Here is a 13,989-nt window from a genome sequence, read left to right on the forward strand (position 1 = left end):
ATGCTATTAGTCTTGTAGTGTAATTCAGTCAGAAATGCTTCCATGGAAACCTCTTTCCAACATCTGAGCTGTTTGTTAGCTTGTTTGACTCTCAGCTGTGCGTGTGACACGACACTGCAGGGAAGATTCAGCGTATTCAGGGAGGTGATGAATAATCAGGATAAATGGAAATGAATCGCCTTAATGACGCGTAGCACAGCGGCACAATAACATTATTGCAGCGATGCTTGCTTTTGTTAATTAAGTGAGAAAGGAGACTGTGTGTAGGTCCAAAAAATTAATCAATAATCAAAAAATTAAAGGCTAGAATAAAAATCCAGGGAGTCATTTGAGAGTTGACTCTTATTGGTGAACTGAGTTAAATGATCTGATTCACTGAAAAGAAGACCGAATTTAAGAACTCATCTTTCTTCTTTGGAAGCAGAGGATCAGTGACCTGACAATTCAGGTCACCTGGTTGCATCTTACCAATATCAGCAAATCAGAAGACATAACAACAAAACAAGACACAACAAAAAAAGCACAACAGCAAAGATTTAGAAAACACAACAGCACAACAAATAATCAATAGCAAATCCGAAGACACAACAACGACACAAAAAAGAACAGCAAATCGAGAAACACGGCAAGAAAACTACAAAGCCGATGCAACAACAAATTCTAAAAAAAAAAAAATACAACCGTAAAACCAAAAAGCACATGAAAAAAAGCTACAACAAAATAAATAATAATAAAAAAAATCCACACAGCTGCAAAACCAAAAACACAAAAAAACCAAACACACAACAGCAAAGCAATGAAGCAAAACGCAACAACAAATCAGGACAAAAAATGCAACAGCAAAAACCAAAAAACATATTTAACATTAAAAAAAAAATAATACAAAAATATTGGGGGAAAAAAACAAACAAAAAACAACAGCAAAAAATACAACAGCCACAACAAACCTTGAATGGACTTTAATCAGTATTTTATATCATGAATCAACACAAAGTAATAAAAAAATATTTAAAAAAATTTTTTAGACAGCCAGTCATGTGCAGGCTAAATTTCTACCTGGCATCTCATATTCGAAAGGAAATAGTTTTTGTTTATTTTCTGGCAGAAAATTGTGACAAACAATTTGAATGTGTTATAGTAGTGTATTATATGTGAATTATAGTGGAAGATTTCATCAAAGAAATAACATGTGAGCTAATCACCAGACAAATATAAAGAAGGAAGGTTAGGTTAGGAAACAGTTGAGCTGCCATGTGGAGAGATGTGAGTTGGAGATAAGGACAGATATTGCATGCATCAGTGGGAGGAAAGTGGGTCAGGAATTGCCAGAACAGGCTTGTTGAACAGGATGAGAAGAGTCAGAGGGGAAATGTTTCATTGCACTTATTTTAGGAATGAAGTAATTACGAGATGACACACATCGAGAGCTGGGGGATGATGCGGTACAAGACTTGAGAAACTTGTTCATTAGGAACAACATGGATTTTGGAACCTAGGCATAAACAGTGATGTTGCAATGAAGAAAATCCTGGATATTCCTTTCATTAATGTTTATGTCATTAGATTAGACTGGCCAGACAGGTCTGAGTTGACATCAATCTTTACAACTGTTATGAGCATGCCAGAATGGACTTTTCAAAACCTTGAAGCAAAAGACCTTTATGACGTCCACTCCAAGAGCCAAGAACAGAAATCCGAGGGTAGAGAATCTACTGAAAATTAGAAAAACATCATCTGAACAATTGGGTAAGGTAAAAAAAAAAAAAAAGCCATGGCTTTTATGTGGGGGTTACGTAATGGTGTGGGGAATATTTTCTCAGCACAGATTGTGCCCTTTATACCAATCCATCATTCTTATTACATTTGTGTATGGCAAAATATTACAGTAAGGAGATTATTATTTAGCATTTACGGAAGGAGTCTCCAGTTCCAGAGCTTTCTAACAGTCCAACCGTAAGATTTTGTTTTGTCTGGTGATAGAACTTAAAATTCAAGCTTTACTATTTGGCTGTTTGAACTGTGTGACATTGGTGACTCCTTCCATAAATGTTAAAATACTCCTCTGAAAACTTTGTTTATATCTGTTTATAAGATGCATATGTCCATGTTACTATAGAAATGATGTATTAAAATGAGTATTTATTCATTTACTTATTTACTTATTTATATAAATTAATGTATTAATATTTTTTCAAGTTTTCTAAATATAAAATATAAACAAGTAATAATAAATAATATATTATAAAATATAAATATAAATAATTGCCTGCAATTTTCTTTTTTTAGTAAAATATTACATACTTTATTATTATTATTATTATTATTATTATTATTATTATTGTTAATACTAATAGTAATAAAATTAATAATATTATTTTTTTTATTATTATTTTCCTTCCTATCATTTACCTTTTGATTTCTTTCTCTCTCTCTTTTTTTTAAAGAGCTCATAAAAGAAAATAAAACTCCTAAACCTCATTAAAGTTGACTTGTGCAGCTGTTGTAGTGTAACTCTGCTGCTGTCAAGGACGTAATGCGATGGCTGAAACACAGCCACCCAGACAACTGATTTCAGCAGCACTAATATGCCAGCAGCCTGTTTTTTATAGTTATGATGTAAATTTTCATCTTTTTGTCTTTCATTGTCGCAGTCTATTTGCTCACCTCAGCTAGACTATGCACGGTTTAAACCGGCTTGCGGTATCATTACTGCCCTAATGTAGAATAGAAGACATTTTGTGTGGAATTTTGACACGTTATTATACAGTACCATTCCCGAGGCGTGTTAAAATCAGACCCCGGTCGTATAATATACAATCATGAGGTCACCTGCTGGGTTAGTGGAGGGGGAAAAAAAAGAGGGAGTACAAAATCACTGCTGATATCTCCATTACTGCGATGCATTAAGGAGTGGGAGATATTAAAAAGTTTTGAATTACGAACAGGTATTTTACTCTTCGATGAAGCGGTAATGAACATATAATGAATGTGCGGTTATGATTTTGTAATTAATATACAGCAGTGGCAGTTTGATGTAAAAAAATAAAACACTGCTGAATGCCAGAATCTGTGATATACTATAATATAGACATATAACACAAATATGCCTTTGCACACAAAAATGTCTACGCAAATGTTACAGTGCCCTTTTGCGTCCTTTCTATTTCATCACTGTTTGTATCTCATACATTAGGAACTCTAAAAGGGGTAAACTATAGAATCACCCTTGCTCCCGAGACTTGCTCTTATTATGGCTTTGCTAAACTTACAGACTCCCTGAAGAAATGTTAAACATGACCTTTAAGAGGCGTTTGATTAAATAAAAAAAAAAAAGACAGAACACTGCTGTTATTTATGCCGGCACACCATTACGTCTATTGCCAACAGAGTAATAGGTATAGGTCAGGGGTCTGCAACCTTCAGCATCAAAAGAGCCTTTTCCCACCGAATAAAATTCACACAGAGCCCCTAAAATGAAGATCACACTGCATATAAAGTTTTAAATCCAGTTAGTTTATTCATTTATTCATCTCCAGCTGTGTGTTTGTTCTGGAAATGTCTTTCTACATTAGATTTTTTTCATTAGATGTTTGCTACGTATTAAGCATACAGGTAAGCCAGCATCTTCAGCAGTGAAGACAAACAAATCTGTCCATAAAGCATTAAAGACTCTATTTTCTTCCAAAGGCTTTCTTTTTTTGGATTTATCCTTCTTTCTAGAAGTCGAAAAAATCTAAATTATTCACCAGACATGTAGCATGTGATGCATATTTTGAGCGATGAAGTATGGAACAACTTCATTTCATCCTGAGTGACAGATGCCTCTTCCAGTCAGTGGTAAGAATTCCATTAGCAAACTATATCTACCTTTGTCTAAATTATTATTGTGTTTTTGGATTTGTTATATTGTTTTGCAATTCTCGGCCACCGCAGCATCCCCTGGTTGACGTTAACATTACCTTGCAAAATATTCAAAAACGAAAGACAACAAAACAGAAAGAAAGCCGGAACTTGGATTGACTTGATTGACGGCTAGGAGTTTAAATATTCTCTTTATAGTTTGACACAAAAATTCCCTCCTCCACACACAAAATCAAATAACTGCTCATTCATAGCGATAAAAGCTTTACCTTTCTGTCTTCTTATTACCAGAGAGATTTCAAGCAACTGGGACTCTTCGACAAACCAAAGGTCTTTTTGAAGATCCACAAACATAACATAACATCTGTGTTTTACAGATCACAGGAGATTTTTTTAAACTCAATCTGTTAGGTTATCTCAGAAGTAAAGGAAAGCTTTGATATTTTTTTTTATCATCAGATCGTACTAAGCAACGTGTTGATGATAGATTGCTAAAAGTACAAACGCAGCCTGTTATACTACAACGTGGACGCTGACTCTTGATTCTGATTGGTCGGATGCTATTCGTGGGCAAAGTTTGTATCAGTACAAATAAACATTATACATGGATGAAAAGTTTTATTCTTTAATTAATACAAAATTTGCTGTGGTATAAAAGGAATAAAACACTTGACGTTCTGTAAAATATGACCATGAACTGTAATATCACTATGGCAACATCGCACCAATTCATAGGTTTTTTAATATTTCCAGCCCTAACGGTTTTTATCTCTCACAACGAGGCACATTTATTTTCAAAGACTTGACGTTTTCTTACTAAAATGAAAGCCCTTCCGTGTTTTCCTGCTAAGCCGAATTTAATTTAGTGAACATCCAGCAAAGACGCATCGGTAAGCAGAAACAGCTATATATTTTGCTGGGGTAAGAATGCTAATTACGCTGTACGTCATGAGTAGCTGTCTTTTCACAGTAAACCTGTCAGGCTTTGAAATATAAGGTTCTAACCTTCTCTTGGCCACAGTGCTTCGGTTCAGCAGGAAAATCGCTCGCATCCTTGAGGCGTATTCTCCTTATCTTTGATCCGGCAGTAAGAAGGTCAAGCCCGAGACAGCCTCGGTCATCACATGCTGATTAAATGAGGGTAGATCTCGACAGCCCTGAACGAGAGTGACACTCCAAACGAGGCGAGCCTCCTCATAGTCTGTTATTACACCTTTAACCTCGTAGTCGAAATGACAGTTTGTCAAAAGCTCCTCAGGCTTCATTCATTTACTTAACAAACATCAAGTCATTTTGATTTTAATTACTGATGCATCCAAGCTCAATATTTATTCAGCTCAATTAGTTTCTCAGACTAAATTAAATCCAAGTTATAGATGAACAGACCAGTTATAAACAAACTCAGACTGAGTTGCAGAGTGGGACTGGAAAACGTCTCACAGCTCCTGGGTTCAGGGTACGATACTGATACATGAGATTCTGTCGGTATAGAGATTCCAATTTCCTGGAATTCTGGTTTGTTGAAAAAATCTATGACGTTATTCTAAACAGTGTTTTTGTGCGAGAAGCCATGTTTTGATATGTTGGTAATTGCAGCCTTACCTCTGCCATGTGCATCTATTTCATTGGGGTATAAGTGCTAGTTATTTGCTTGTTTCCTTTTCAGAAGGTGAAACCCTCAATTAGTGCTTTAAGCAGCCTTTTATTAAGCAAAGCATTAAATAAAGTGCTGCGACTGTTGAACTCCAGGAATGTGTTAGGGTTGATTATAGAATCTCACACCTCAGTAGGCAGGAAAGGTTGTTGTTGTTGTTGTTTTACCACCTTTGAGAAAATCAGCCATACTGTGGGATTCTTTAGTGTGACTTGAATTGAATGGGATAGTGCAAAAACCGTGGACTGTCTGGAGGGCCCTGGTGCTGTTCCATATAGTGCATGGTGAACTTATGACTAAATGATAATTTTTCCCCCTTAAAGAGCAGCTGTTTAAAATACCGACCTCATTCTCTGTTATGTTATTAAACATTTCATTAAACATTTCTAATCATCTAGTCATAAATATCATATGATCAAAAAGGTCACTCATAATCTCCGAATCCTGAGTGATTCTTTAGCTTAACTCGAATGCCATAGCTGCCTAAGTAAGTATATTTAGGTGTTGGAGTGATCTCAGTGACTTACAGTACCTTGAGAACATACAGTGCTTTGAATATTTCAGAAATAGATGGTCTCCTGGGAAAATGATGCACAACAGCCTACAGAGTTTGAATGGGAGCCTATGGGAAATGAATAACTACTCTGTACATGAATAGTGAGCAGAAAAGCATCTCAGTATGACACATTGACACTTAAGGCAAATAAGTTACGGCGGCAGGAGACCACATCTGGCTCGACTCCTGTCAGGAAATACATTTCTGCCCTCTAGTATTTAGCTCTCTTTCCCTACTGCAATTGTTTTTTTTAGCTACTGGGATCTCAGTTCCAAATATAGATCAAGATCAACCCAGATGATGCTTCCAGATGCTTTGGATTCTGTGCATTTATTCTAATTGTTCTAGCATTTTCTCTTAAATCTGTTTGAATTCTTCCCTCTTTTTCTTAGTTATAGCTGTTTTTAATAAGTGATCAGGTTCTCTACCTGGTTAAATGGGATGGATGTGCAGGTCATGATAGTCGGGGTGAAGTCACAGGTAACCAGACGCCCCTTCTTTATTCCTCTCAAGAAGAAGCACAAGATAAACAGCTTTGACACTGTAAAAGCATCGGCTATACGAATGCAGACTGTTGAGTTTCCAATACCAGAAAATTAGATGCTTGAATAATACAGTGATTTATGCCATACCAGTAAACTGCTAATCACACCATGCTAGCAGTGAGCTTCAGAGATCTACACCTGTTATATCCTGGGGGAAACCACCAGCCAGACCTCTTGGCTTAGAGAGGATTCAGAAAAGAACTCACCTAATACAAGTGCAAATAATTTGCCCCTGGATTCATCAGTTCACCTCATCACCTTGTCATTCTTGGACTATGGGCACAAACCCACAGATATCCTGGATTTGCAAGGATATAATAACAGACTGATCCCTGGTATTTCAGGACAATTTTCCACATCTCTAATCCAACTCCTTCTATAAGCCTATCATATGCATCAAGTTGACTTTACCCCCTGGAATTTTGGCTCAATTCCATGGGTCTCTACAACCAGGGATTTAAGTAAGATCTAGTTGCTGGATAAAAGGTCCAGCTAAAAAAAAATATTCCGGATATGCCGCTAAAGACAATTGGTTACTTTTAATGCTTAACCATTATTGATGGATTTCCATGGCTAAATATAAGTTGGTTATTTTTTAGACTGGAATCTATTCCAGAGTTTATTCCTGCTTGCATCCAGGGTTTCTGTGATAACCTTCAGATCTTTGGCTTGGGTCAAGAGAAAAAAATAAGTGGATGAACCTGCCGGAGAAGATTTGCCACAAAAGAACCTGCAGTGGATTATGACGAAAAATCTGGAATTGTCAAATCATCGCCAAGATATTTTTGGACTATTTTATCCAGTCCACTGAAATATCCTGAAACATGTTACTTTAAACCCCATTCTGACTGTCAAGATTTGATTAATTTTGCATGAACCAACCATGTAGCACATACAGACACACTTAATTAGATTTAAGTAGTGAGTACAATCTGAGACACAAGGACACAAGCATTATGTCATGCCTTCTGGTTTAACCACTTCCTTTTCTGCACGTAAGGCCATTGACAAGGACATCCTCTATGATATTGCACCGGTTCATAGCAGCCTACATTATCTAGACATGGATTAAGCAGTAATTAGTGCAAAATTTAATTAGCAGATAAAGGTTTCTCAAAGTGTACTTGGATAGTTATGAGGTTTTCACTATAGCTATAGTTATAGAACCAGTAGATGTGGATCCACTTCCACCAGAATCTGTATTCTTTAAAAGTGCAATAATAAAAATATCAAATAACTTTGAAGAAGTTCGTATAGACATGTCATCATGCCATTTACTCCTGGAATGCTTGTTTCCTGGATATCCTGTCAGTTTCCTTCTTTCACCTAAACATTTTTGAAAGCATCCAATCCAAAAAAAAAATACTAATAGGAATATTAGCACACATTCAGGAAAGACTTGATATTTATTATTTACCCATAGTACCTTCCTTCAGGGGGACAAACTAAAGAATCTCTTAGGCTGCTGAATGGATTTATTTTAAAGACTATAGAAAGTAGGCTGTGGTAGACAGAGTATAGTGAATGTTCAGATTGTGTGGTATCTGGTATCACATCCCAATCCATCCATTCATCCCTCCATCCATCCCTCCAGGGAACCTGGAGCTTATACCAGGAGCCTCGGGGTACAAAGTAGGATACGCTCTGAACCGCCAACCTTGAAGGTGTAAGGCAAACGTGCTAATCACCAAGCTAAGTTGTTCTTTTAGCGACAAAGTTTTATATTATTATTATTTTTATTATTTTATTTTTTGATTATTAATATACGGTTAAAGGACTGGAGTCTGGTCTTTGGACTTGGATTGCTCTCTGCCATGGACATTGTTCTAACTTAATATGGTCTTCTATTGTAAGTTTAACTAACAAGACGTTTTATTTTTTAAGGAAACATAGCCTAATCATGTAACAAGTTAAGTGTTGCCATTTTCTTGAAGTAAAATCTTGGCCTCAAATAGAATTTTCAGTCGTTCCTTGTTTTCAATTGTGCTTAATCTTGAGTTGAGCTTTTCCTCCACTTAAGACTTGGTCTTGACTTAGTATTGGCCTGTCCTGGTCAAGTCCAAGACCAGTCTTATTCATTTGTACCCCTTTTTGAAAACAACAAAAATCTCTTTTGTCCTAAGAATCAACAATACTAACTACATAGCATCACTCAATGTGCCTGACATTTGCAAAACCAACTGAATCCATTTCAGCCAGCTGTTTTTTGTTAGTAATTTCGATTTTGACCCATTTTTGAAGTGCGCACCAATTAAATAAAGTATTTACATACTTGTATTGTTGTATGTTACATATATATATTTTGTCCTGCAGAGTGAAAATTGGAAATAAAGGAAATGATAACTTGAAAAGTGTGCATCTTAGTAAGATCTTATTAAGAACTGGGCTTTAAATAACTAGGATCGTTTTATTTTTATTATTTTTTTATCGGAGTTTTTTAGTATAGCTTTCTGAACACTGAGTCAGCCAGACAGAAAAGTGTCCTTATATAAATTGGACAGTTGAGTTGTGAGTCACTCGGCTGTCAGAAGCAGCCAACCTTGGAGCTCTCACTACCTAGTAATAAAACTCAATGTGAGGCTCATAATGTGACACTTTTTTTTTATATAATGACTGAATAAATATGAACTAGCGAGCACGCTTGACTGGCTTATTGGTGGTATTTTCCAGTTTTCTATCCAAATTATCAGATCCTTCCTTCTCTCTCTTTTCCTCTTTCTCTCTCTCTCTCTCTCTCTCTCTCTTGTGCTTGTTGCAGATGGAGAACATGAATAATTGATACAGTTTAATGAGCTTGGTAATGACTGAGGCTGAATGAGAAACCAGCAGCAAACCAGCAGCATGGGAAGAAAGACTTCTGTTTCAAGTCGACTTAATGCTTCAGAAGCGTGATTAAGTTGTTAAGCAATTAAAACTTGGCCAAACAACTCATCTGAGGTAATGGTTTTCAGGCTAGGGGGCACTATATTCATGTAAATAACACCTCTATAGTAAAAATATATACATAAATAAAGTATATAAATAGAAATAAATCCAAGTCCAATCCAAACTCACTGAATTTACTCACTATTTGCATCCAGGACTAGAAATGACCTCATTATGTACACTTAATTTGTACTCTTGATCATAATTTGTGTTTTTTTTTTGTTCAAGATTCTTTCCATGTATGCTATGTTTAGAAACTGTAAGAATTTTAAACTAATTTCTGCTGCTTTAATAAGACTTTTTCCTCAGTGTTTTTTCTTTTGCATCTACCTGAAGTCTGTTTTCAGCCAAGCCTTATTTATTAAGTTGGATATGAACTACTTTAATTACAAATCATTTGTATCAGCACTTAAACAAGAATCAGAACATTGACTGACAGGCTTTATATTTTATAATATAGTGATAAGTTACTGTGATTTTTATATAAGTTTGAATAGCTTATTTCAATTATACAAATGTGCCTTAATTTTCACGTCAAGCCATGTTGTTTTCATGTCACTTCATTTACACCTAATTACCTTTTCTGTCATGGGCCAGGTGCTAGATACATTATAGCGGTCAAAATAACGTACACATCTCCCATTTTGCCGTTTAAGTCTCCATTTTTGCTTGAGGTCAACATGAGCATTACCTTATGTGGAGTTTTGTGGGCGTGTCTACATGCAAATGAGCTATTATGGGGTAAATTTACTGAAATTTTTGTCTGGATCTGCTTCAAATGGAAAGCTAAGATGTTCTTAAGTGTGTGTGTGTGTGTGTGTGTGTTATGAAAGAGGAAGGAGGCAGGAAGAGATACAGAAGCAAAAGCCATGCAAGAATTCTGACAGTTATTGTTATTACAACAGCCGTTCATACAATTGCCCACTTTTTATACAATATCCTGTATTTGGTTTACACATTTAGTGAACCTTAGAAGCCCAGACATCACTTTTCATCACTAACATGTGCTCTGAACACTGCCCACTAGCTGTGGAGTCACATTCAGGAAAAAAAATGACGAGATTTATTTTACAGTTTTCTAACATTATGTTTAAAAAGTGTGGGCATCATTTGACATATTGCAATGTACCTAATTGACAGAAGAACAGAGCCAAGATTCATTCATTCATTCATTCATTCATTCAGTCATTCTCTCTCTCTCTCTCTCTCTCTCTCTCTCTTTCTGTTTTTCTCCTCGGTCATCAGCTCATCAGCAAATCATGAGGTCCTTCATGAGCTGAGTCAGTGTTTCCCACCCTCTTCTCCTTCAGTCCCTGAACATTTTTGTGTTTTCTTGCCATAAAACTCCTGACTCATCACCTCATTAGCATACACTTCAGAAATGGGGGTGCCACTGGGGCAGAAAAAAAACCAAAACAAAACAAGAAAACATTGAAATATATATCACAGAGGTGTATTAGTAAATACAGCACGTGTAGTGCACAGGGACGCTTGATTATTAATGCATAATATAGTAAGCCTCAATAACATTTATTTATTTATTTGTTTATTTATTTATATAAATATATTTATTAATTGAATTGCCAATAATCTCCTATTAACTTAGCCCAGCATATAATAATAATAATTATTTTTTTAAATACAGATCATTACTTTTAAATAGTTTTCTTAGTATCAAGGTGTAATTATCTACTTATTAATAATAATTATTGTTGTTGATGCTATTGTTATTATAATAGTCTGTTCTCAATAATAATTAGTACTTTTCTTTTAAGGTGAAGTACTTTAATAGCTCAGCTTTTCTCAACTCCTTTAAATGTGCACTTTAATTCTAAAAAATGCTTAAAAACAGTGCAGTCTCGCGCCGCCTGTCTCTTTTCGCGTGTAATCGGGAGCGCGCTTTTGCTATAACACGAGTGGGGTGGGGGTGGGGGGGAAGTGGGGACTGGTACGCGCGCCCGTGCACGCAGCTGGCGCGAGGAGCTCCGAGTCGATAAGAGAGAGGACTTTAAATCTCGGCGATCACACGCACCGCGTTGCTTTCCGGTGGCGCGAAAGAGGAGGCGGGAGACCGTACGCACGCGGTCGGATTTTGAACGCTCGTGTCTCGTGTCTTGTTGTTGTCGTTGTTTTTTGGTTGCTGTGTGGTGCGGGTGTTTCTTTTGTTTTTGTTTTGAAGACGGAACACAGTTGAGTTGGTGTGCGCCGCGTGCTCCGTGGATGGGGCCCGCGCGCCGCCGCGCTCCGCTCCGCCAAGCGGGCCGATGGTAGCGCGCGACTCGCGCCGCACGGGACCATGGTCGAGAGGAGCGGCAAGTTCCTGTTCGCCGTCGTCGGCTCGGCGCTGTTTATGCTCATCCTCTATCAGTACGCGGCACCCGGCGCCGTGACGTCCAACTTCGGCTTGCCGCGCGCCTATGCGCCCGAGGACGACGACGCCGACGCGTTCCCCACGCCCGACCCGCACTACGTCAAGAAGTACTACTTCCCCGCACGCGACCTGGAGCGCGCCGTCGACTTTCAGATCAAGGGCGACGACGTGCTTGTGTTCCTGCACATCCAGAAGACTGGCGGCACTACCTTCGGACGTCACCTCGTCCAGAACGTGCGTCTCGAGCTGCCCTGCGACTGCCGACCCGGCCAGAAGAAGTGCACGTGCTACCGGCCAAACCGCAAGGAGACCTGGCTGTTCTCGCGCTTCTCCACGGGCTGGAGCTGCGGACTGCACGCCGACTGGACCGAGCTCACCAACTGCGTGCCGGGGGTTATCAATAAGAAGGAGAGCAAACTGAAAAGCCAAAGGTGACACACACACACACACACACACACACACACACTGTAAGACGTCTTCTTCAGCATCTGCATCTATCACCATGTCATGTGCACTGTAATCTTAATGCATATTGTTCTAGTAGCTATTTATGCATCCACAAAGTTTCCAGAGAAACGAGATGCGATGTGTGAGCAGAGATCTGGATATTTTCCTCAAACAAATTAGTACTAAGCTCCATCCTAACTTCTGGCCATTCAGAGAAGCAGACCCGAGCCCAGACGGGGCGAGAAGCTCAGGAGGCTTGCATTTACTTAATTTTTTGGTCTGCTGCTTTCGGGTTTCCACACCCACTGACATGTGGCTTTCATGCAAGTTTGCTATGTAGGTCGAGGAAGTCAGGTGCACAAGAAGAAAAAAATGGGAAGAATGGGTGCTTTGCCCCAGGCTCAAACTTTTAGTGCCTTTAATATGCAGCTTTTACCTGGAAATGTGGATAAAGTGTACCTCTATCTATCTATCTATCTATCTATCTATCTATCTATCTATCTATCTATCTATCTATCTATCTATCTATCTATCTATGCTCACAATATTGTTAATTATTTATTTATTGATTATGATTTGTGTTTCCCTTTAATTCATTTAGCACTTTTTCCCCCTTGATGTGCTTGTTTCTTTGGATGAGCCTCAAAGATGAATCCTGTATTTCATATCATTCCAGCTGGACACACACACACACACACACACACACACACACACAAAAAAAGTAAAGTCAACATTTGAGATTTTGCTGTGTAAGTACAGGCAGGTAGTAAATCTCCCCAATATTACATTAACTCTTATAGAAGCTTGCTTAAGTTGCCTTAAGCTCTCTCTCTCAGTGTGTGTGTGTGTGTGTGTGTATGTGTGTGTAGCAGGATCAATTCGATGTAGGAACGTCCCTGATGTGCAGTAAGAGTGGAAAATTACTGTGTAGTAAAACGGCCCTCTTGTAAACACAGGAGACATTCCAGCAGCGTGGACTGGGGTTTCAAAACAGGCCTCGAGTCAACCGGACGCGTAAATCTGTTTTAATATTCCCCGTCCGTCATCTCTGTACTCTCGGTGGTTTCCCAAAACCGTGTGGAGCAGAACTAATCGTTACGCTTATATACAGATATTTTTAGATAAGAGGCTGGATTTCATCCAGAGTGAGAAATTTAATGTACAGTTGATTGGAATACACACACACACACACACACACACACACACACACACACACTAGACTGAATTTTGACTAAAAAAAATCTCATTAAAATATCTTTAAGCACAGCCATTTTATTGAATATTTCTAATTGCAAATAAAGTGAAATAACAAAAAAAGACTGATTTCAAATTCATAAATTAAAATAGAAATTATTATTTATCTGAGAGACAGTTTCCTGTCAAAAAGAAATGCTTGGAATGGTCAAAATGATCGGCTTTAAAGGATAAGAAGAGGGAATATTTCAAACTTTTTATGAGTAAAATTGCTAGAAACATTCTCTAAACGCTTATATTTGTTATAATGAGAAATTTTAACTGTAACTATATTCAGGATTTTTACTTACTTCTGCTTTCTTACTCGGATGAATAAAATAACATATGAATATGTGTTAGCGCTCTACTTTAGCAGACTTCCATACTTTGGGTTTCT

The 13,989-nt window shown here is 37.6% G+C and overlaps 1 protein-coding gene across 1 annotated transcript in view; it reads left to right on the plus strand.

Moving 5' to 3' along the window:
• The first annotated feature begins 11,486 nt into the window (after positions 1–11,486).
• The window catches only part of hs6st1a (heparan sulfate 6-O-sulfotransferase 1a), a 96,737-nt gene continuing 94,234 nt past the window's right edge, over positions 11,487–13,989 (plus strand). Inside the window, exon 1 of the mRNA XM_058394906.1 lies at positions 11,487–12,343. Coding sequence (XP_058250889.1) covers positions 11,838–12,343 — 506 coding nt within the window. The 5' untranslated portion in view covers positions 11,487–11,837. The remainder of the gene's footprint in view (positions 12,344–13,989) is intronic.

Source organism: Hemibagrus wyckioides, linkage group LG07 (assembly GCF_019097595.1).
Source record: "Hemibagrus wyckioides isolate EC202008001 linkage group LG07, SWU_Hwy_1.0, whole genome shotgun sequence".
Classification (NCBI taxonomy): Eukaryota; Metazoa; Chordata; class Actinopteri; order Siluriformes; family Bagridae; genus Hemibagrus; species Hemibagrus wyckioides.